Raw genomic sequence first — 26,479 nt, forward strand, 5'->3', positions numbered from 1 at the left:
TTTTTTTTTTTTTTTTTTTTTTTTTTTTTTTTTTTTTATTTGATTTCGTATAAGCCTTCAAGCGATTTAAACTGTACAACTTGCTGCTTGCAATGCAAAAACGTTGCCAATTTGCAGCTACTAGACAACAAAAATAAACAACGACAAAGCAAATAATATAAGACCGCCAAGTAACTGCACACTGCACGAACTATGGCAATCAGCGTGTGAAGTAGCAACGTAAACTATGCGTGCCATTTTTATCTACTTGCTGCGAATAAGTTTGAAATAAAATCAAAATAAAATGGACGGAACTTTAAACTTTGGCGCTTATCTAACTATAGCGCGAGCTAACTAGCAACTAATGCCGCTGACTGGTGTGTGTAAGCATGTTTACAGTTATTTGTATGCCAACAGCGCCGCCATGCTTGGCGCCATCTTTGAAATACGATTTCACTTGCACAAGCTGACTGGCAATCAGCAGCAAAAAAAAAATCTGAACACAAAAATAAGTAAGAAGTTAGCTAACGCAGTCGGCAGTTAGCTCACAGAGCCACCCCAAATACGCCAGTTCGCCTTACGTTATTTTCATTTCTTATTTTCTACACTTTACGCCACTTTTACTACGCTTTAGCATCGTGCGCTGTTTTTTATGAAGGCTCCATTACAAATAATTGCGCTTCATATTGGCTTACGACAAAGTCTATGGCAACAGCGACAAGACAGCCACCGTTGCTGTTGTTGTTAATGTCTATGCGAGACGACAGCGTTGTCAGTGTTACCACATCGTATATACACATACATATATGTATACATATAAATGTGGTAGCTTATCTACCAAATACTAGTATTTTATAAAGAAATTTATATCACCGCTACCCGCATTGCTGGCGCAGCCGTCTACACTTCTATCCGCCATCCTACCAACTTGCTCGTTACTTGCAGCATTTTTTTTTACATTTCCATACAATTTTTTGTTGTTGTATATGTCTATTTGCAGCTTTGCTCCCTTTTTCCAACTTTTTTACCTACATTTTTTTCTACATTCTTTTCTGTAGACGCTTAAAGTACTCGTAATAGTAAATACGCTGGAGTATTATTAACGTAAATGCAAAATTGCCAATTTCGAGTGTATTTCCTGTCAACAGCGTATTTCCCTTTTCCGTTACCGCATTTGTCGCGCAGCAGCAGCATTACTCTGTGAAACTGTAAAATACCCGCATAAGTAGCAATTGGCGGGGGAGCGTACTGAGCGCATGGTGAGAGTAAGCAGTCGCCAGTCTATGTGTATAGGGAACGTGTGGAGGGGCCACGCTCCACTTAAGCTTTAAGAAAATTATGCAGCGGTTTCTAGCGTGCGTTGGTTACAGTTACATTATTTTCTGCGCATGGTAATGACTTCTTGACGAGGTAATTGGTGCGTTGCTCACGCGCGTACTCACATATAAGCGGTAATGTAATTTGCGACTACACGCGCTCATACTCTGCGGTCCACTTTTCGATATTAGCATGTCTGGCAATTATAAATTTTTTTTTAGTTATTGCTGATATTTCAATTTTTCGTATACCGAATTGGAAATGTCTACTCATAAAATGTTTGCTCCAATGAATTTCGCTTACTTTTGCTTCACTTGTGCTAATACTCAATTATCCGTATTAAATTTTCGCGCATTTCGCATTCATTTGCGAGGGTTACTTCTTGCTTCTATTTTCGTCTATCGCTTTTTAGTGATTTCGGCAGGGTGGTAACGCCTGCCGAAGACACAGCTATTATGGATTGTGTGTGTGTACCGCTTAATTTGCAAATTGGTTATTTAATTACTCACTCCAAAATGGCTGATCTATGCAATAGATTTCATGCAATAGTTTTTAGGGAGTTTTGGACTACTCGCTGCTTTTCTGCGGTTTCTACAAGTGCTAAAGTGGAGGCTAAAGCATTTTAAAGGAACAAAGAAAAGTTTCCCAGAGTTCCTATCATGACGAACGATTTATCAGTCACCTCAAAAAGTACCTCAAAAAGTAGAGAAGCAAATCTAACGGTTCTTTCTGAAACCATAAAGTAGAGAAGCAAATCTTACAGCGCTTTCTGAAGCCAGAAAAGTAGAGGAGCAAATCTAACGGCTCTTTATGAAATCAGAGAACCTTCTTTTTAAAATTGAAAAAACTCTGTTCCCCTACGGCTTAGCCAGGCGACACTACCACTACTGCTTTATTACAAATCAGACATCGAAGTTTTGTAAACCATTAGATACCAAACCTTGAATCTCTATCTCCAAAGGCATAACGGAGATAAGTAGTTTCATTGAGGGCACCACATGGTTTGAACACGTCAATGGAACGTGATATCAAGATAAAGTCTCACGGCAGTGTATCAAACTGGCGCTACCAGTGCTAAGTCAGCCCAAAGGACGGCACTCCTCTCTCCGGCTTAAATTTTTGTTATTAAATTCATATCTGTATTGAAATGTGGCAGCGAAGCTTAAGCCTAATTTGAAGAAGCATTTTTTCCCGACTGCGTGGCATTTAAATATCTTAAGTGAGCACAAATGTTTCACTGCTTACCGTAAATGACTATCCCCTTAACTGCCCCGAAAACCACGCAAAGTTGATAATTGTTTATCAGAAAGTGCTTTTATAGTTTAAGTATAAGATATAAAAATTAATTGAGTATTAAAAATTGAGGTTGTTTCGGCGCCCAGGTGCTGAACTCTACTAATTTCAAAGTTTCTCCAGAGCTCAAAGAAAAATTAGAGATTCTTGTACGCTATAACACACTGCACTCCACTAGAAAGAGAAAAGAACGAAAAGTAAAAGTATGGTGTTAAAGCCCAAGCCTACGAACTTAAGCGGGAGCTCCTGCTAAGAAGATTAAAAGAAAAAAGTAAGAGAGTACTACTGCTGTTTTAAGTAGTTTGAACTGAATTTACATCCCTAAATAGTTGAAGTCCGATTTCATTCCTCTCCTCCGGTTCTTAGGCTCGTCTACATCACTCGACATAAGTTTATGCTTCTATCTCATACGACGCACGGTATACTATACATAAAATCTACATTTACCTAGCCAGTCTTAGCTGGTTTTAACTACCAAAAATTTAGAACACAGACAGCACCCGCGCTCCATTAATCCTTGAATTAAATTTGTTAGACTTGTCTTCCCTGCAATCTCATTCAACCATCGAAATATATTGTCTATTATATTATATTATATTAGCTGATTGTTGTGACTGCGGTTTTTTGATAAGGTATACATGTATATAAGATCTCCATCTATCTAGCCATTCAGCCATCATTCCCGGTTTCAACTACAACAAATTTAAGTGCGCTTGTTAATACTGAAGTTAAAATATCGCGTCTTCCGACTTTAAGTCGCATTCCAACACAATTTTATAACAACTTTTCTATGCCAAAAATAAATTCGAAGCTTCGATATATTTTGTAGTCTCTATTTATATATCGTAACATATAATTTAAGCAATCCAATCAACCCTAAAGTAGTTAAAACTTTCAGCAAAAATTTCGTTTTTTAAACTTTTTCACACAAGAAAGCACCTTCAGCAATAATGCCAATTTCAACGTACGAACCAGTTATTTATACCCAAATCCCCCACTTTCACGCTCTCATTGCTAATCAATCAATTTGTGTKCGCACAAACGAAGGCACTGCTTAACGAAACCAATTAGTAGGTGACCACAATACAAAAAGCGTCACAAAAGCACGCCGCCTTCCCCTACCGATTGATTGAGTGATTTAACACATGAAAACACACACACACACACAAGTTGGAGTGAGTGAATGGAGTGTTCTATTCGACCGCAATGCAAACCACGCGCAAATGTCATTATACACGCATCAATTAACAACAAAAAGTGACCAGTACGACGACTATCGGCTATCCACCTTATCGATTGCTTTGCCTCGGCAGCGCAGGGTTGTATGGTGTAAAAAGGAGCATGGCAAGCATGGTCCACACAAATAATAATTCAATTAGCAATTTTGCGGTAAGCTATCACATAACTAGTCTGGAAATTGTACTTTTGTGCGCTTAATTGTTTGTTTAAGTTGCCCTCAGCGTCGCCGACATGCGATACTTTTATTTGGCTTAATGTAAGAAACTATTTACGTGCAATTTACTACCTAACAGTGTTTCCTTTGTTCGCTCACATGCAATTAAATCACACCAATCATTGAAACTGCTCGTATTTTTCCGCTATTTTCGTTAGTTCTCTGCTTACTTTCATTTCAATTCATTATTTGGCGGTTAATCCTGCCTATCAGCGTGTCCTTGCTTCATACAATTAATTGTTCAATTAAACAATTTGCTTTCTTATTATTGTTGGTATCGAAAATTTGTGGTTTTCAAGGATTTTTAGTAATGCGATATGACAGCAAGAGAAAACAACAATAAAGAGAAAAGAAAAGCGTGAAAACTATTAAATTGCATTAAAAAATATTTTTCTAAATTTTGTAATTTAATATCATGCAAAAGAAAGTGCTTCCTGACTTTCAAAAGCGTGAAAACTATTAAATTGCATTAAAAAATATTTTTCTAAATTTTGTAATTTAATATCATGCAAAAGAAAGTGCTTCCTGACTTTCACTTCCTGGAATTTTTTAGTTTGAAAACGAAATTAATCTTCACTGGATTTCAAGACACTACCTGCGGCCAAGAACGTATATTAATGGCTTCCAGACACAGCTTCCGCTAAGTGATGTACCAAAAAAAGCTGAGTTCAGTAATATTTCAAGAATATTCAAAAGTTTTTTAAAGTCAGTATAGTTTGGAAAACATCGTACGACACATAAAGCTTAATATAAACAAACATAATTGCGAATAACAAAGAATTTGTTGACAGTTCGACTCGACAGAAGGAATTCATAGTCCAGTAGACCACTATAAACACCTCACCTTACCTTTTGAACACAGTATTATTTTAGTGATTTAATGATTTAATCCTTTTTTCGATTGGCTATGTGTGGCTCTCAAAACGATGACTTCAACCTATGAACTTGCTTTCAAAAATCTAAAATTACTATCTAGTATGCTTCTGGCGTAGTTGTTGCTTGGAAATAAATATGTTGGGAGAGGAGATTGTGATTGATGGACAGGGCAATGTCCTTGATGATTTTGATGATTTTGGTGATTTACTTGCAACAAATTCGACAGGTCCGCGATGAATTCGCGTTTAATAGTAAAGAAGCATATCAGTAATCACAGTTTTGATACCTTTTGTTTGAGTTTACGAAAAGTTTTCATGCTTACGCGAACTATTCAAAATACCAACATTTTACAAGTAAACAGTCTCCAGTTATACCCTAATCATATTCGTATGGGCCTTAAAAATACTTAATTAGATCTGAAAGGTATGTGTTATAGGCTAAATCATTTTCAATTGAATACTATATAGAGTGACCCTGGTATACTCATACTAAAGTTTGCTATCACAAATTTTTTAAGGATTTTTATAACTCTCTTGCCAACCATAGTACAATATTTTTTTAAATTTAAGGAACGTGTTTTGAAATCAATAAAACATAAATAATAAAAAGGAGCTTGCCTCACGAAGTATAGATTATTTTCGCAAAAATTTTTAAATCTAAAAAAATAATTTTATTTTGTTAATCTATAATTAACATAGGTTCAACAACATGTTTATCATTTAATCACCGCCGTTTTCTGCTCTTTGCTGTCAGCACAGAAATCAGTTAAAATTTTTATAACTTGAGTTCAACATTATTTTCCATTTCATAAGCATGATTGGCTCAAATTGAAATACAATAACCTTAATCTGCTCAAATTTAACTAAGCAAGTGATAAACAGATCGCAACAACAAATCAAATTAGGCGCAGAATGTAAAGGACGAACAATCGAGGCCTGCCATGCCTCGATGTGTTATCAGCATAACAAAAGGCGATAAATAAAAAGGACACCTTTAATCCATTTCAGCATAATTTGATGTGATCATTGTTAAAATACACACAAACATAGTATGTATGTATGTATGTGTGCGTGGCTGAACCACTTAACACCCTAATTGTCACAACACTAAGTATATACAATAAAAATACATGCGTACGGCATACAACCAGAAATTTTAAAATTGTTGTAAACTGCTACGCGGAAATTTGTGTTATTTTTTTTTTTGGGTTGCAAGACATGTGCGAAAAGGTAACTTAACCCTTCAACACACACACACACCAACACGAAACAGTTGACATTCAAAATAGCTGACAAAGAATCGCGGCTTGTCAATCTACTTTTGCTTGAATGGCGTTTGAAAAAACATTTGTCAAACGTGCAAAAATGCGCTGACAACACTTTCGCACTTACAGTTTGCACTCACACTCGACCACTTTAACATAGTAGGCTCTGCCTCAGCAATTGACTTGCGCTGTATGTCGGTTTATCGCATGCGAGAAATCACACCACTTCCTTGAAATCAAAACTGACAGATAGCCATATGTTTTCGTGTGTATATAAGTGCGTGTGTGTGCAAATATTGCTTTGCTTGTATGCGTGTCGCTTCACTTTTTGTTGGCTGCTTGAGGAAATGCGATTTGCGAAAACTTCTCTCTTGTAGCAGGAGCCGTTTTTATATGAGAATAGTGCTCACACATGGCAGCTTAAGAATGACTCGGTAGGAAAGTTGAAGTTGAAGATTTCCTATATCATGGTTTCACATAGTCTGTTAATTATTAAATATTATACTGTGGTGAGTTTCCTCTCTGTTTTTTCTTTAATAAACTTGAAAATTAGCACCCATAATCACATCTAATAGGTGTGAGCTTATGTATGAGTCATTGAATCAGACCTCCATAGTGGGTTCTGTGACTGGTTTCTAGAAGTATGTTGCTATGAAAATAGATCTCAATACAAACTTTGATTCGCCTTATGGTTAAAAACCTGTGATATTTGTTACCGTCACTTATTTTAAGTTTCAGCCTTCCTAGTAGAAACTCTGACTGGGTTTTGGCCATATCTTTACAAAAAACTAGGTCAAAAACTAAGCTTTCATTGCTTGAACTTTCAGACTATGGTTAAAAGCTTGTCAAACTGGTCGCCATAGACGTTACTTACATATGTCAATACCACAAAGGCATTCTCAGTAAAAAATTGGACTGGTTTATATGGAAGTAATGATAGGAAACAAAGTAGATAGCCAAGTTTTGATAGGTTAAGCATTCGAATTATGGTTAAAAGCTTAAAAAGGCTTTTTAAGCCATACAAATTGTTGGAATCTTAAGTTCAAAGTTTAGCCCAGTTAGTGATTTTAACCGCACAATGGGATCAGATCTAGAGAATATTGTGGATGAAGTAACATGTCACTGCTTGATTTGCTCAATTTGCCATTACTGAAAGCAGATGTGTGAGCCGAAACTCGTGCCATTCCTGTACTAAATTCGATTTTAATAATGCTAAATAATTGTTTTAGTGACAGTAACGTCTTGACACCCATGGCTTAGAGAGGAAATACTTTCAGAATTGACAAGAAAAAAAATTGCGAACTCGTAATTTAAAATCAAAATGAGTGATATTTAAAAATGTTTTTCTAAGCATTGCTACTTCTCGCGAAAACGGGCAAATGTTTCGGCATTACGTTCGTTCCTGCCATGGGGACTTGTTCTAAATACCTTCTTTATGGGTAGTTGTAAAACTTGTAGTACCCCTCTTTTGTCACAAAATATAACAGCACAAACCTCAAATAGGTTATATTTTAAAAAATTTGCAACGACTTAAGCATATAATTTAAACTAATGTAAAGCAAAAGCATGCTGGTCAGATGTATTCCCTACAGGGTCGCTACTGGCAGTACATAATGTATGCAAACCCAACACAAATTTCGCCAAAATGGCACATTGTTGACATCTTAAGTCGCACACAATGGCATTAGCGACACACGAACCACAGCCATACATGAATTCGGCTGCACACGAACACCTTGTGGCATACGGTAAATAAATTTACAAGCAACAACACACATTGTACACACAAGACATACGAATTATGGGCGCATTCTATTGTGACAGTCAGCCGGCAAAAAGGTGTTGCAGATAAAATAAATTTGTCTGCTTTAATTTACAAACAAAAAAAAAAAACGCTCAGCAGAAAAACTTTGCATTGCAAAGAAGCGCTGTTTTGTCTGACTGCTGCGGGAAATGAGGCTCAATTTTCAGCGTTCTTTCACGAACGTGCTGGTATTATTTGAAATCGCATAAGGAAATAGTTTAAGTAAATTAAAATTTTACCTTTTTGTCCACAATAGCCGTGTGTTGAATGTGTATGCGAGGGTATTTAATGCCAATTATGGCATGTGAAATTCGATATAGGCCCTTGTAAGTATGTTTGATGGTTTATTTTTATTGTGCTGGCATTATGCGGGATTATGTGTGTTGGATTTCGTTTGAAGTGGGCGATTTGTGTGCGTTATATTTTTCCTGCAAACGCCTTTGTGGCCAAATTAAGTGGAATCCTTTGCGCGCATGTGGCGAAAGAGGAGAAAGTGTTTTGACAATTGTACGGCGATTAGTGTAGGGAAAGGGTTACAATACGCACGATATGTCAAAATTGACATTTAAGTGCCGTTGAACGCATTTATTGAGAGTGTGTGCGAAATAATTGGTTTAAATACTTAATTCAATGGGGAGATTATAGATGTTGCGATAACTTTTGTTTAAGTTGGTATAAGCACATAACTGTAAACATATACTAATAATATAATTATTATTAAAACTACAACTTCGATTGCACCGAAACCATAATACGCTTTTCTTATAACTTATCTCACTTTGTATGGCAGCTATATGCTACAGTCGTCCGATCTGAACGGTATATTTGGAGTACATATATATATACAGACAAACGAGCAGAGAGACAGATATCTCATAATCGACTTAGGTCGTCACGCTGATCATTTGTATATCTTATATATGTACCTATAGGGCCACCGACGTTTACCTCTGTGGGCTACAAACTTCTTACAAAATTACTATACCCTCTTCAGTATAAGTATATAAAATGAAATGGCAACTTTATGGCCTAAGAATTTCTCCATTCGCTCTCAACCTATCAACTCATCATCATTTATTCATTTTCAATCACAAATTTAATACAACATGTCTTCCATTGCTCTCTCTCTTCCACACAGAACAAGCCGCACGTGGTGCCCAAGACTACACAAATAGCCTAAACAATAATAATAACAACAACGATGATGCACACTCGCCCAACAAAGCGCACTCAAGTAACGGCTCTAACGGCACCAGCATCTCACATATGTCCGCAACGAATGGTAGCAGCCTGACGTGCAGCGGCAGCGCCACAACCGCCAACAACAATGGCGCTACGAATAACAACGGCGGCAACAACAATAACAACACGTCACCAGCAACACGGCCCACACTTTCACCCGCCGAACATGCGGCTGCCGCTTTGGCGCATCATGCTGCCGCAGCTGCTGCAGCACACCATGCGCACTCACATCATCAACATAGCCACCATCATGCGCATCATGCACACACGCACCCACTTCATGGACATCATCCGCATCATGCACACCACCATCCACATGCGCATCATCCACACGCCCATCATCCGCATGCCGGCGCCACACATGAGGCATTCCTTAATGGCGCTGCGGCGGCGGCGGCGGCAGCAGCTGCCATCGGTAGTGGCATGGCCGGTGCCGGAAGTGTTGTGGGCGCACCTAATGGCCTGCTCGGACACGGCGGTGATCCTAGCGCGCTGCTGGGCGGTGCCGGCCCCGGTGGTGCAGGCGGTTTAAGCAGTAAAAAGAAGAATAAACGACGACATGGCCGTACAATATTTACGAGCAATCAATTGGAGGAGCTGGAGAAGGCATTCAAGGAGGCGCACTATCCGGATGTTAGCGCACGTGAGCTACTCTCGATGAAGACGGGTTTGGCTGAGGATCGCATACAGGTGAGTGTGTTGTTGTTTTGCATATATTTGGTTTTTGCTTTTTCGCTCTAACTCACTTTATTGCCATTTTATTTATTGTGATTGATATGTTTGCACCGACACAAGGAGTTAGTGCCGTTATTTAGTTTATAGACTGGCCAGCTGAAAGCTGTTTGACATTTAGTGTAGTGCACATTAATACTAAATTGCTGAGGAAATTTTATTATATACACTAAAGTGCTTTATTGGATTTTTGCTAACTCACGTATGTACGTACTGATTGCAGTGTTGCATTTGTTAGTTATGCAGTTTGCTCTAGTTGTTCTTGGCTAGCTGTAAAAGTACAATTGCTAGCAAATTTATTTGGCGCTGAAAACTTTTAGATTTTTTTCAAAATATTTACTTAAATTAAAATTTGCATTTTTTGCATTACATTGCAAGTCAACTAATTGTAAATTATATTTAATTAAACGCGCATTAAAAGTAACTAAGTTTTTTTCGGTAGTCGATTCGCCCAAAATGCAAAATGCAAACTTTGCACTTTTTCCAAAAGTAATTTATCTAAAAAAAAAACTTTTTAAAAGTACTGCAATAACTATGGGCAAAATGTTCACTAAAAAATTTGGAAAAATTCCAAATGCAAAAATGCACTTTTTTGCTATTTTATAAACCTTACAATTTTTAAAAAATTACTGCATAAATTAAATTATTATTCATTATTTATGCAACAACTGTAAATAACTGTTTGTTTTTTCAAAACAATTTGCAAGAGTGCGAAATACAAAAATGTCACTATTTCGCAAATTTTATAAAAGAGTTTGCAATTTTTAAAAAATTATTGTCTAAATTAAACTATTATTAATTACATATGCAATAAGTCTAAATAATTTTTTTTCTACAAAACAATTTCCAAAAATGCGGAATGGCAAAAATTCACTTTTTCAAAAAATTCATACTATATCTTGCAAATTAAAAAAAAATATTGCCTAAAATAAATTAATATTAAGTATATATGCAATAACTGTAAGCAAATATATATTTTTCAAAATAATTTGCAGAAGTGCGAAATGCAAAAAATGCTCCTTTTTGCACATTTTATAAATCTAAAAAATTAAAAAAAAATTACTGCATAAAATTAATTAATATTAATTAAACATGCAATAAATGAAGCCATACTTTTGCACTAAACAATTTGCACAAATGCAAAACATGCACTTTTTGCTGACTTTTAAAATCATAAAAATTTAAAAACAAAAAAATTGTTTTTATTATTAATTAAATATGCAATAAATATAGCCATACTTTTGCACTAATGAATTTACACAAATGCAAAACATGCACTTTTTGCTGACTTTTAAAATCATAAAAATTATGAAAACAAAAATTATTTTTATTATTAATTAAATATGCAATAAATGAAGCTATAATTTTGCACTAATGAATTTGCACAAATGCAAAACATGCACTTTTTTGCACAAGCTATTAATCTAAAAAAATTATTTATTACGCCATAAGTACCATACATATCTGCATGGCAATCAACAATTACCACTTACATATAAAATTAATTATATACAAATCTACAACTCAGCCATCATCTCATCATCATTAATACGACTGCGCTGCAAAACAATTGACATGTGTCAAACGCAATGCAAAACTCGTAAGGAGTTTCGACACATTCTAACTTTTGAAGTGTCATATTGACAAATGCAATACCAATGCTGCAGCGATTTTTTTCGCTAGTCTGTTTTGAGAGGCACTTGCCTGACGTTTGCCGCTTTTAAAATTGAAAGGCTGCTTTGAAGGATAATTAGAAGTGTGCAATACTTGGCACTTTTATATTTGAAAGTACATTTTGTAATTACTCTCTGATTTGGCATCATTCGACAAGAACATATCCTTTCAAATAATTTTTAAAATGGCGCAGTTGACACAGAGTTAATGGATGCCGACATTAAATTTTGTGTTAGTTGTTAAGCACATATTTTTTGAGTTTAAAAACATGCTTTTGGGTACAGAAAATGTATCTTCGAGATAAGGTTGTTTCCGAATTGAAACTTAAATTCATGTTTCATAAAAAAATATTTAATTTTGTGACAAACATTCTTAAAGCTAAAGGCACAAAAAAAAAATTTTTTATTTTTATACCTACAATATTTTTTTATTTAATACAATTTTTTATTTTATTTTATATATTTTTATAAGTTTCTGATATTTTTTATTTATTAAAATTTTGATTTAAAAATAATTTCAGAAATATTTATTTTTGTTTATTTTTCTTTTTTATTTCATTTTTGCATCTACTTTTTTAATTACCGCTCACACTCTAAATTACCTTGCCTGCTGCAGCCATTAATGTAGCACAAGTGCTCATACTCGTATACAAATTCAATTATGACAAATATGCGACATGGCGCCCATGCCAAAAAAAAACACAAAAACAAATGCAAAGTTCTTGCAAATGCAAAAAAAAACGAATTGAATGCAAAAAAGAAAGTGCGTTGAGTGCCAAAGTAACGCCTACGAAATATTTTTTACACACTTATGTAGCTGCATGTGTAACACAAAAGTGCCCTACTGCGGTGGCGGCCGCTACGCGCACCATGCGCCACAAATTGCAAATTAACATACAAGTACAATTGGCAATAATGTCTGTCGGATGAGCAGGCAAACGCGAACACAAACGTTTGAATGCATGTGTGTGCGGGCGGGGCGAGCGGGTTGGCAAAGCGGCTGTGCGCAATTGCAAGCGGATAGGCACTTCAATTAAATGCAAAAAGCCAAACTACCAGCAGCATATGTATTACGCTTCACTTTCAATTTGCCGCCGTTATATTTCAATGTTTTTGCACAAAGCATTTCGCGGCAACTCTTACCCCTAAAAATAAGGCATGTTGCATGGGTAACGGGCAGTATGCAAAAATCAAAAAAATTATAATAAAAAAATACAAATAAAAGCATGGCATACTTAGTGCTGCAGACCTATTCAGTTATGCCGTGCAAAAAATCGAAGCGCAGCCATTAAAATTGCGCACTCACACTGTGGCAAGCAGCGGCGCTGCGTTCGAGTTTTATTTTTGCAAGTTGTGTGTTGTGTTTGCTTACATCTTCTTCCCTGCCAGTTGTTGTTTTTTGGATTTATATTTGTTTTTGTTATACTGTTGTTGTTTTTGTTATATTTTTCTGTTTTTGCTTTTTGCATTGCATATCTTCAAGTTTACACACATACTTTTGTTTTTGCATTTTCGCAATGCCATGCAACAACACTTGAAAATACATGAGCAGCCAACAAATATGGCTGGCGTGCTGGCTTGCTGGCTGCAGCAGAGCAACAGCACTTCGTTCGCTGTTTGTTGTTGCGCTTAAAGCTGGTTATTGCGGTTATTTTTTCTTTTTTTTTTTTGTTGTTGCTTGACGCTTGAGAATTTGTGTGCGTATGTAAGCAAGTGGAAGTGCACACAACTTTCTAAAGCCATACAACTGAAGTTGTTGCGTGAAAGAGAGCATTAGAGGCAAATATTGCAGCTGATATGTACACACACACACACATGTGCGTATGCTTGCACTGTTGCTCAGCATGTTTCGCTGACATTCTTCTCTGCTTTTTCACTTAGCTTCATTCGACTACTCAACTATACTATTCATACTTCTTAATTTGCTCGAAAACTTTCTTCGTGAAACTACAAACGCGCTGGCAACACCCACTCACACTGTCTGCCGTGCGTCTAGTCTTCACACTCGAGCGCTCAAATGCAGCTGGCGAAGGTTAAAGTGTAGTTGTAGCGTAGTAGTGTGAAGGTGAGATTGCGTTTGCGTGTGTTGCGTGGCGCCTTTAAGTGCAGGGTTGTATTGTGTGGCGATCAATTGAAAGGAAAAGCAGAATTTCTTTGAAAACTTGAGCATTTTAGCAAGAATAAAAGACTTTTGCGGTTATTTGAAGCACTCGCTAACGAAAATTGCGAGTTTTTGGAAATGACGCGCGCATATTTTGAACGTTTTACTTAAGTTAATTTTTTTTTTGTAATGTAATACAAGGAGTCAAGTGCGCTTTGTCAGTTTTGCATGTAAATACCTTGCATTTACGTAGCTACTAAGCAGGTATTCTAGTTTAGTGGACGGCATTTCTAGCGTAAAAAAATAGTGTTGCAAATTTTCTAATTAAAAATTTTGGAATTTTTCATGAACATGTCGATTTGTCTATTCAACTGAGGTAAACGCAGTGATATTGTTGTTGGTGTTATTGCTGGTTCTAAAATAGGCGAAATTATCTACGACTTTAAAGTTATGGCTGTCGCTTCCTTTTGCCATCTGGAATAAGCAAAACTAACAGCGAAATCTTCTTATCAAAGAAAGTATATTTTCAATTCAGCTCAGAAGCTCGTATTATTTTCTCCAGCAAAAGAAGTCACATGATATGCAGTCACACTGTCTGAAGCCGATGAAAGGGATGTGAATGTCAATCCTCGTTTCAGGAATCTTTTCCAAAAATGCTCACAAATTGAATGTGTAGTCAATTGTAGATTTTTCAGGTCTAAAGCAACGCTATTAAGGTCCAATCAATTTGTTGACGTTGGACTTTAGGCTTTTACACAATACGCTCCATGGAAGCTTATATGCGATGTTAGTAAGGCTGGTGGCTTCTATCCTTTTGTGGATTTGACAGAGCACACTTACATAGCTTCTTTTGCATATGCTTTCGTCCCACCATAACCTGCAACGAAGCTAATGCCTACACCTTGTCAGTTCTACGCCGCCTTATTTGAAAGGCTCGGCCGGCAGTCACTTGGCCCTTGTCATGTCGTTGTTCATACATTAGAAAAATATTTAAAGAATATGCGTGGAGTATTACAAAGAAATTTCAACAAATCGTATGATTTCAACTTAAGAAATGGTGACGACAATATTGAATAAATTTGTTTCGAAAAAATTTTTTTTGTTTATTACCAGACTGGAACAGCACCTAAACAGCACTGCAAGCGTTGTTTATGCAACAAAGTACGAATCAAAGTCAGTGCGCTACAAAGCGCCTGCTTTCTGCCAAAAATCGCCATAACTGCAATGGCAAGTGCAAAAAATTTCCAACTTCAATTCAATTGCACAATTTTACAATATTCTGCCACATTTTGCTTTGTTTGCATTGTGTCTTTGAACACCAGCGGCTAATGCTTATTTTATTTCTCGCTCAATTTCATTGATTAGCCGACTACTTAAAGCAAATTTGTTGCTACTTTTCATGCTGCACATGCGGCAGGGTGCTTTTTCGGCATTTTACAAGTATTTCAAGCATGAAAAGCGAAATGCACTCAACCGCATGTTGCAATTCACAATTTAGGCACATTTACAAAAAAAAAATCGGCTTGCAAAACGTGCAAATTGCATGCAACGCTGTGGATTGGCCGTACGCGTTTGAACTTTACCAAAATGCCGCCTTGCGCGCTCAAGTATTTAATGCATTACCGTTAAACAAAAATGCGAAAAAGCGCAATTATTAAGCACTTGCGCGTGTAATATGCACATTTTCGAGATTTCCTGCGCAAGATTTGCGCTGAAGCACTTGCACATAAACAAATAAAAAATGCATAAAAAATAAGTAATTTTTTTTTCTGCAAGCTGCGGGTTTTGTTGCAACTGGTACGCAAAACATATAATTTGAATTGAACTTTTTTTCGTTTGCGTTTTCAAAATGCATAACTAAGCAATTTTCACTTCCACACTTCCTTCCGCTTTACTACTTTAGCTGCTACTTTTTTCTTGCACATTTTGTGTGCATTACACGTTTTGTATAATTTTTATATAAAATTCATTCATTTCACAATTTTGCCTCATCAGGCCACAAATGCCGCGTGCAAAATTACTTTTCCGCCACTAGAAGCAGAAAAAGCTGCAAAAGCGACATTTAAAATTCATTATTAATTTGTATGCAAATATAGCGCGAACGCTAAGCTTACAAATTCTACGACTACCATGCGACAGTGTACAAAAAATTGCAACGTTGCCTGCTTCTAACAGGATAATAACATAATTTTTTAATTATGTTTGTTGCATTTTTAATTTCATTTCCGCCAAACAGTTTATTTTTCGTGCTTAGCTGGTTTCTACTACCTTTTTGCATGCGATAATTATGCAATTAACCACTACGTCGCCACCTACTCGAGCGCGGCGCTTACGTCTACGTTAACGTTGTTACGTATGTCATTATTGCCACTGGCATTTTTTTTTACAGCAATTGTGTTTGTGTATTGCTATTGTCAATAATGTGTAATTAGAACAAAAAGTAGACAAATATGCAAAGCGCGAAATGTAATTTAGAAAATCGTAGATAATGAAAAGAGCAGGAGCCACTTTAAAAAGTAACGAAAACAACTGCTGATTGTTAAATTTGTTGAAAAGGTAGAGATAAATAAAGTTTTAAATGCCGGATCGCGTTCTACATGCTTTGAATCTGGAACTCCTGCAGTAGAGCCATAGGGTTTACGACCCCACATGGGCTATTGGCTCCATACAAGTGTCAGCCGCTCTATACTAACGTAGGTGCGTATTAAACCCCTGGAGGCCTGCTTGCTGAGGATTACGGACGCAAGGAAAATCACTTCAACAATGGCTCTGAAGGTTACACTCAACATCTGGCCAATATATGTACATGCAAATGAGGTATGAGGCAAAGCTCACGCCCAATCGAATCATGAGTTTAGGCCACTGCAGCCAGGATAGACGTCACTACGGACATAGTAGTTATCATACACAACCTTGTTAACGAACTCGGTTTAAGCTGGCAATTCGACCGAGCAGAAAGCAGACCTATTACGAACTAAACATATCGTTTTCATTCCCCAGTAGAGAAGATTGGGTCAATGTAAATAAATCAAGCTGTGGAAATTTTGAGAATTAAGCTTTGTTTTACAAAAATAGCAGAACATTTCATATTAAATTGAATCATAAATTTGGTTTAAATTATTTTATTTTAATTGTCAATCATGAACCTGTCTTCGCCATTTTTTTACCTTCTGCTTTTAAGTATTTTCATTTTTTTTTTTTAATTTTTAAATAAGTTTCTCGCGAATAAAAACTTTTTTTGTTATATTTTGGTATTTGGGATTAAAATTTTTAAATTTATTTTTAACTATGATTTTCGGAATTTTGAAATAATAAGAAAATTATATTTTTAATGCAATTTTAATACATTTGCCTTCCTATACGCCCCTGACAGTGGCAATATTTCTCGTTACAACTTCAGCCGTTTTTACTGGTATACGCAAGCAATCATTATTATACAGTGCTTAGAGCAAGAACTTTCCTGTCACAGTTTAAGTCAATCGTGTATGAATTGTAACAATGAAATAATGGAAATGAATTAATTTAAAAAATATGTTCTTCCTTCAAAAAGTTCAAAAGCTTAACTCGAATTATGCATAATTATGTAATTGACGCCTACAAAATTTAGTTTGAGTGTATTAAGAAGTCAAAGGATATAATTTGCTGCCATATAAAAAAATAAAAGTGACCATTAGTGAAGTGTTTTTTTACGACTAATAAGGGACCCATCCTAGACGCGTTGCATTTTTGGCCGGGCTGCATATAAATATACTTATATTCATATATGTATATATATATATTTGATATTGGCTTAAGTGACAGCAATAAACAAGTTGTAACTAGCACAAAAGCCGTAAATATCGTGACACTTGTTAGCAACAACAGTTTGCATTGTGAAAAAAAAAACCAAAAACGATTAACGGTACTAAATGTTGTTTAAAGCGATGAAGTGCATAAAAAACACTTTAAACTGACATTGTAAATTTTTAAACGCATTAATCAGCACATTATAAATGATAATTGTATGCAACAACAACAAAATTTGAAGTGAGAATCATTTTTTAAACGGCACTACTACATTTTTATAGCCTACTAAACGATGCACATTAAAAAAACAACAATTTGTGTACATTTTAAAACCAGCTCATAACAAAAACCACCCTCTTATTTGATTTGAAACAACCTTAGATGTTGTTACAGCCTACTGAACTGAAGCTGGAAGTTTAAAGTATGCGGCATTGTTGTTTTTAGGATGGGCTAAGAGTTGAGAAAAGCAAAAAGGAAAGCGGTAATAACTTTTAAATAATACAGGTTTGTCTAGAAGACTTAAATACTTTACCAGCAAACTATCTAAAGACTGTCTATGTTAGTCTGGAGCCTTCGAAACGTTTTTAGCTGAATTCAGCAAAGCAAATTTTTTAGAGTGAGCTCAAGCTGGTCCTGTTGACATATTGGATACCTCAATAAATCTCACTGTAACCGGTTAGGCATCGCGAGCAGATCCGTTGGTCTCTTTAGCATTCTTCAGCCTTTTGTCCTTGATCATTTAGAACAAATAGCTTGTAACACACAGAAGGAAATTCAGAGACCTTATATACATAAATGATCAATGTAACGAATTGTGTTGATTTAGTCATGTAGGTTCGTCGGTCTGCCCTTATATCTATATATACTCGAGCTGGTCCCTCAGTTTTTGAGATATCAAACTGACACTTTGAACACGTTCTTTTCTAACCAAAAAACTACTCATCTGTCGAACCGCCGATATGTCGATATCGGATCACTATAGCATTTAGCTGTCATACAAACTGAACGCTCAAAGTGCAAACTTTTTTATTTGATGAGTTATCCTCACGAAAATTTAAATGTTCAGTGCAGTGCTACAATCGCCGAACAAATTGTACAGATACAAACTGATCGAACAAAATCAAGATAAAGTTCTTTTGAAACTCTGCTATGCGAAATACAACTGTGAAGCGTATTGTATAGCTTTTTTCTTGTTGTTGCTGTTTTTTTTCAACTCTCTATCGAGAATTCTCCACTAATATTTGCAGAATTTGGAATTAGGGTGGCCTTTTTGTTGTTGTTAATTCAAGCCGATTTAATTTGCTATTTATATGACAAGTGCTACAACAACCAAACAACAATAATAACAAGTGAATTAAACAAATACTCGAGTAAATAGCCAAAACAGTAACTGACAGGCAAACAAGCGCCCAACAACAAGTGTTAAATCAACAAAACAAGCAAATCACTACCATAAACAACAACAATAACACGAGAAAATAAACAAATAAGGGGGTTGCTGCCAAGAGATACTGCACCCATTTCGTGACTTACATAAAAATTGCAACAACAATTTGGCGGCGATTCAGTCATGTGCAAGAAATTTCTATTTGCCGCTTGAACTTGTCTAATTTTGATGTACCGTCAGCATACAAGTAAAGTATCTGCTATCATACATGTAACTTTTTTACCCTCTGCCGAAAGTGCCTTGGAGAATTGCAACACGCGTACGCGCCTATACGCTTTTATTACACATTAACCGCTACTCAAACTACTCAAACTATCTCTGAGCGGCGCGTCGCAGCGCTGGTCTGGTCTGCATGCTGCGTTACAGCGACTGAGTAGCAATTTTCTCACGCAAACACTTGAAAATTGTGGCAAATGAGCGCGTGTCATGTGTCCGTCGGTCACCGCACGCTTGTTGCGAAGTAACCCCACCACCTTGCTACAATGTTTTCCATGCACCCTTTGTCGAAAACTTTCGCTGCAAGTTGATTTTTTGTTTTTTTCACGCAGCCGCTCAAGTTGTCCCGCGGGAGTTACTACTCGTGCGCTTAATACCTTTCTTCGTGAACGCTGGCGCTTTTTTCGTACTTTTTGCACTTCATTCACATTCATTTGGTAATTGAAAATTGACCGAACTATTTAAATGTGCTTTGTTGTTATTTTCGGCGTACACTTGTTCGTTGTTGGCATTATTATACTAGCAATTACCGTTATTATCGTACATCAGCGAGAATGGCGCAGCTACACACTGACTTTTCGCAATCGTTTATTTAATTAGATTTGGGATTTACTATCGCCTAAGTAGCAAATAACTGTTGATGGTAGTTTGTGAGATAAATTAGAAGGAAGAGCTGAAAAGTACCTGCCTTACAATATGTAGAGGGGTGTCTGCAGTAGGATTACCAACTGGCTTGTAGTTAATTTATGATTGTGGGAAAGTGATGGAAACGCTGAGAATTGTGAATATTCTTTACAAATAATTTTCATTTTTGTATTACGGTATTTTTCGTAAATAAGTTTTGCTGGACCAAATTTAAAATCCAATATATACACTACTAACTTCACCCTCAAGCACTAAACATTAGAAGAATCCACCAAAAAATTCCGAAACAAAATAAAATGCAAAACAACGTAACATCAAGCACGTCAAAATTTCGGTGTCAGATACAACAATTAAAAAAAAAAATTTAATTATTTTATAATGCCTTGAGAGCTTTAAAAGCTCTTAAAGCTTTTCTTAAAATTGCAGCAGCTATACTGTGTGTTCGATCAATAACTCAAAAGCTTAATAAGCTCTAAGAGCTTATCTTACAAATTTAAAAGCCCTTAAAGCTTTTCTTAAAATTGCAGCGGCTATACAGTGTGGTCGATCAATAACTCAAAAACTTAATAAGCTCTAAAAGCTTATCTTACAAATTCAGCGTGTATATGTAGCCAGCTAAAATTTGAAAACCACTAAATTTTTAAGAGAAAAAATGTAATAAATATAAAACCGTTTCTGCCTTGAGAACTTTAAAAGCTCTTTCAGCTTTTCCTAATATTTCAGCGGCTATATGAGCCCCATCAATAACTCGAAATCTTTAAATTTTTAAGACAACAAAAAATATACAACCGTTTCATAATGCCTCGAAAGCTTTTAAAATCTCAAAACCACTGAGTTCTTAAGACAAGCTTTAATAATAATCCGTCATAGACGACGCAAACTTATGGGGAATCCAATTCGAACATTTTTCAATCTCAAAAGTGACTAAAAAATTTATAACGGTAGTTGGTTTCTAAATATGCGCGTAGTGTTTAGAAGAGCAAAAAAATATAAAAAAATTAGAAGGAGTCAGTTAAGAAAGGATACACTTATGTATCGCAATCAAGTCCAACCTACGCATAAAGCGCTGACAATCCCAACAGACATACATACATATTGACAATTTCAATCTCAATGTGGTTTTGCTTCACCAGAACTTTCCGCATGTGGCATTCCCTTGCTTTGGTTATAAGAATGAAGAAGAGTTCATATACATTTATTATGGCCTTCTCTTCTCTTCACCCACATGATTTTAAGTTGAAAAATTATTAAGTATGAAAAAATTAGAATACATTTTCAATCGTTTCGGTTTTAGCAAGTGTCTTCTTCCTTGTTAAATCCTTGAGGAGGAGTCATCCCTCATGATGCCTGCGCTTGACATGAATTTTAACACACTCTGCGACTTCACTATCGATACCTCCAGCGTATCATTGCGTGGGGAGGCCAGATGTTCTTGCCAATACGGGAGAAATGCACAAGAGATGCTCCGTTGTTTCCCTGGTACCTTGCTCTAGACATTTCTTCTCGATCTGTCAATCTCATTCTGCGGGCGTGTATCGCTAGCAGACAGTGATCAGTTAATAATCCGATCAGGTTCCTACAGTGCCAATAGTAATTTTGTGTACTCCCGCTCTACCGTTTTATATATGACTTCTGCACGGATTTTGATTTATCTTCAACAAGAATCTGCGTGCTTTTGATTTCCATTGGTTTGTTTCTGTGAAAGCGGATACTTGCAAAAACCGAATCGATCGAAAACGCATGTTAAGGGTTGATAAACAGTTATCTCCGCGCAAATTATGCCTTTAAATGAATTTTCACAGCAATTGAAGTCATTAATCAAATTATTAATTTCGCTGCATCAAGCAAATTTCTACAGAATCACAAAAGTGTGCCAGCAACAAATCATATATTCAACACTTATTGCTCACCGCCTGCGAGCGCTACTGTCAACTGCTAACCTTTTCCACACATATCACATATAAAATCACACAAATTGAATATATAAATATTTACACAAGGCCACATTTGAAATGACCAAATATTTTTACATTTTTAAGCAGATATACACACACACACAAAGAAATCCGCACGATTTGCAATGAAAAAAGAAATTTTCCTTAATTAAAGTACATACCAAAGGCTGAAATCGCCAGGCATACGTGAATATATACACACATTTATTATATATACATATGTATGTGTGTGTTTATAGAAATGTGCTCATATTTTGAATGAATTCTTTTAATTACATATCAAATTTCAATTCCTTTTGCTGTGAAAAGAAGGCACAACAATGCATGAAGGCGTTCGGTGTTGAGCGGGGTGAACAGTGTGGGGCTTGTTTTTATTTTGTTTTTGCACTTTTTTTATTTCATTTTATTTTATTTACTGGCCTTCATTTGTGTTGCGCGCAAACTCAGCTGACCATTAACACTTTTGGTGCAAATGGTAACGAAATTGTTGTTTTTTTTTGCTTTAGGCTTAGTGCACACGTACTCCGTTCTCACCATGACAGCATTGGCCGCCAAACGCAGCATCATTATTATTAGATACAACTAGGCTTTGTTGATTAATGAGCAACTAATTATTATACCGTTCTGCACACACACACACCAAAGCAATGCAGTAGTAAATACCTAGCGTAAATATGCAGTATAGCAAGGTATACGGTTTCATTATGTGAGAACATGCAGTCACAGTTTTGCAAAACGAACAACTTTTTCCAAACACTAAGCAAATAAGGCAAACCACACACTTCAGTACATTTTACTAGGCGGTCTTTAGAGCGCTTAGGCAATTTGATAGAAAAGCCCGAAACCGCGCATAAAGCCTCAACCACCCGCTGATTGTGCATGCGCTGGCGGCATGTGCCGTTACAGAATCGACAAAGGTGGTGTAAGCGTAATATACGAGTAAGGTGGAGCATTTTTGCTATACTTATATAAAGGAAATAATTTTATTTCAATTTCCTTTGCTGCGCCACCATTTTGTGCGCCAAACTAACCCCCAAAATATGTACATAAGTTTATATGCTTTTACTCACACTCAACCGGCGCTAGGCATTAATTTCAGTGCGCGCTTTTCTGCTGCTTTGTAATGAGTTTGCGTTAGTAGTTGAGTGGCTGCAGGCGGCCGTGCTCATTACTAATTACATAATTACATTGGAAAATGTTGAGTAAGTAAAGCAGAAGTTATTAATACGATTTCCTATGGAATAGAAGCACTGCCAATCATATTTTTTCACTTGTGAATGCATATAACAATAGACATTGCGTTGCATTGAAGTAAAAGGTGGACAGGTGGAACAAGGAATAAAAAGAAAGAAACGCAAAAGTGATTTATTTTACATTTTTTGAAGCTTTTAAGAAAGACTTAATAAATTCAAGCGTTTTCTTTGAAGTTGTCAAGTATTTCATTATTTTACAACCCTGTATTTTTTTCCAAACAGTCTTAAGGGTCGCAAATTTGCTTGAATTGAGTTTTAAAACATTTGAAAAAAAAAATTATTTCATTATTCTATAAAGTCTTGAGAGTTTTAAAAGCGCTTTTCTTCAGCGATCGGATGTAGTCAGCTAAAATTTCCAAACCATTAAATACTTAAGAAAATAAAACTAATAAAGATAAAACCGTTTCATAATGTCTTGAGAGCTTTAAAAGCTCTTAAAGCTTTTTTTTAAATTTCAGCGGTTATATGTGATCGATCAATAACTCGAAACCTTCACAGTTTTGAGCAAACAAACAATATAATGCCTTCGGAGCTTTAAAAGCTTTTAAAATCTCGAAACCACTAATTTCTAAATCTTTAATAATAAACAGTCATAAGCGACAAAAACCTATAGGGAATGCACTTTTTAGGTGTTATTAAATTCATTACTACGAACCACAAAAGAAAATCAAAGCACGTAACCTTAAAACTCGGAGTGATAATTGAAAATTACAAAAAAAACCTCTCCTTGTTGATCTGCAAATTCACTTCCAACTAACCAGTTTTTGCATGGGCCTCGTAAATCAGATTTTTATGTTTTTAAATTTTTAGAAGAGGATTTTAAGGCGATATTCGAAACAATTGTAATATTAGAGCTTGTTTTTTTTTTATAAAAAAAACCTTACTCTTTAGATTAAAACAAAAAACAACTACAACATTTCCAGCCAGATAAAGCCTTCCGCAGCACTTTCTCAAGTTTTGAACCCAACCTCTTCAGGGACAGGTTGAAAATACTGCATTTCTAACTAAACTTAAGCTTCATCTTTTAAAACCAAAATTTAAAAGTTTACTTTTTCTCTTTTCTTTCCAGGTTTGGTTCCAGAATCGCCGCGCCAAATGGCGAAAAACGGAGAAATGCTGGGGTCATAGCACCAAAATGGCCGAATATGGTCTTTATGGCGCCATGGTGCGACACTCGTTGCCGCTACCCGAAACTATACTGAAATCTGCAAAAGATGACGAATCAGTGGCCCCTTGGCTACTCGGCATGCATAAGAAATCACTCGAAGCCGCCGATATACTGAAATCGGATGAAAGTGATCGCGAAACACCGACCTCAGACGACACGAATACTTCCTACTCCGCTGGCAGTACACACAACTCGCCGATCTCTTCATTTTCCATATCACGTTTGCTCTTCGACGCACCATCCAAGCACAAGCGACATCATGACGTGGGGAGCAGCGGTGTTATGGGTGGCGGTATAGATCTAGCTAATGGCGCTATGAGTGGTCTAGCTGAGCAAGCACATGCACAGGCGCACGCACATGTTATGCAACATCATCCCTACAATCAACAACAACACTTGCAACATGTACAACATCTGCAACAATTGCATCAACAACAATTGGCCGAACAGCATGCCGAAGCACAACGTCGTCAACAAGCAGCACATCAACATCAACAACAATTGTTGGCGGCGGAAGCGGAAATGCAGCGCAGACGACAGGAGGCGCATGAACAGCGTGTACGCGAACGTGAAGCCGAGGCGGATGAGGAACCGATGTGTGATGATGATGACGATGAATGTGATAGGGAAGAAATTGACATCTGTGACGATGTGGACGATGATAAGGATATTAAAATGTTGTTGAGCGCTGAGAGCGCTGCAAAGCGGATCAAGCAGGAGAGCAGCGCGTCAATGGCGTTGGAGAGCAGATGAAATATGTGTATTGATGTGTTGTTGTAAGAGGGGGGTTTGTAGTGCGGAAAGCGAAATAATGTTGTAACTCAAGCGTAACGCTATCAAAATACTGGAGGAAACGTAAAATTTTGAAATAAATTGGCTTACATGAGCATATTTGTATTAAACTCACGCTTGTTTCATGATTTTTAACGCACTTATGTACATTGAAGAAATGAAAAAAGAAATTCAAGTGAAAAAAGCACAATAGCGCACTCGGTTAAAAATTCTATTTCTTATAAATAAGCTGTTAAGAATATAAAATGGTTTATGAAAATTACGCTCTTTAAGTGGAGATTTAGAGCTTCAGGCATATTGTGCATATATTAAATTTGCAAAAATTTATAATTTTAAAACAAAAAATAGCTAAAAACGTTGTTTAAAAATATTAAGTAACAAAACACGCATACAAGTGATATCACTAAGCTAAATTTTTTCAGCAGTTTTTTTTAAATATTAAACAATGATGATTGCATTATTGCAAAATTTACAATTCTGAAAACTCACATTAATAGATTCACTACTACGTTAAATTAAATCGAATAAAAAACTTCCGTTTACAATTAAATTCCTGAAAATTTTTGTTTCGTCCTTTAACTAAAGCTTCAATGCACTGTGCTTGAGAATTTATAAGTATTGCATTTGATTCACGTGTGAACTGACCTAAGCAAATAACAATCGATTTTATTTCGATTGTTTAAACTCATCGCACATGCATACAATTTGAACAGTAAAAATTTTTTCTAACAATCGATTTTATTTCTATTGTTTAAACTCACCGCACATGCATACAATTTGAACAGTAAAAATTTTTTTCTAACAAGTGCACATCAAAATATAATTTTAAATAAGTATATAACACACAACGAAGCTTTTTTCACAAAAAACTTGGCAGTAACAGAAATAATCACACATTTAATATATTTAATACAAACAAACGACACTACATGCAACGACATGTTCAATAAAATGGCACACGAATATAAACAATATTTGTAACAGTAGTTTTGAGCATTTACTGCAACTGTAAATATTACAAATAGATGTACATAAGTATATTTGTAAGCGAGAAGCGATAGAAATGCATTTGTAGCACAAATTACACCCAAAAAATATTTAAATGCAATCAAAATTTGGGCAAATAATAATATTTAATAAAAAAATTAAGGAAAAAGTATAAATTACATTTAGCAACAAATACACTCTTTCTACTATGAAGCACATGAAATTCGATTTGAATTATTACAAAATATAAATATGTATAGCGTAAAATATAGATATAGTGTAAGCAATTTCATTGTGATTTAATTTAGTAATTTTTAGTTTATTTTACGTTCGTACCCAGTGTTGTATGTACATAAATATATAAATAATATTTGAAAAACGAAATTTACTTAATAAATATTTAAGAAGATCTTAATTTAAGCTTTGCAAGTCCGAAAGTGTTCTTTGATTATTAACTGGTAGATGTAATGCAAATTTTATGGAATAAAATGGTATA

The 26,479-nt window shown here is 35.8% G+C and overlaps 1 protein-coding gene across 1 annotated transcript in view; it reads left to right on the forward strand.

The window, feature by feature from the left end:
* LOC108971108 (muscle segmentation homeobox-like) overlaps positions 1-25,269 on the forward strand; it is a 59,902-nt gene extending 34,633 nt beyond the window's left edge. The window contains exons 4-5 of the mRNA XM_018936947.1: positions 9,125-9,918; positions 24,106-25,269. Of these exons, the coding sequence (XP_018792492.1) occupies positions 9,125-9,918; positions 24,106-24,957 (1,646 nt within the window). The 3' untranslated portion in view covers positions 24,958-25,269. The remainder of the gene's footprint in view (positions 1-9,124; positions 9,919-24,105) is intronic.
* The last annotated feature ends 1,210 nt before the right edge of the window (positions 25,270-26,479 follow it).

This window comes from Bactrocera latifrons, unplaced genomic scaffold, assembly GCF_001853355.1.
Source record: "Bactrocera latifrons isolate USDA-ARS-PBARC rearing strain unplaced genomic scaffold, ASM185335v1 scaffold_324, whole genome shotgun sequence".
NCBI lineage: Eukaryota > Metazoa > Arthropoda > Insecta > Diptera > Tephritidae > Bactrocera > Bactrocera latifrons.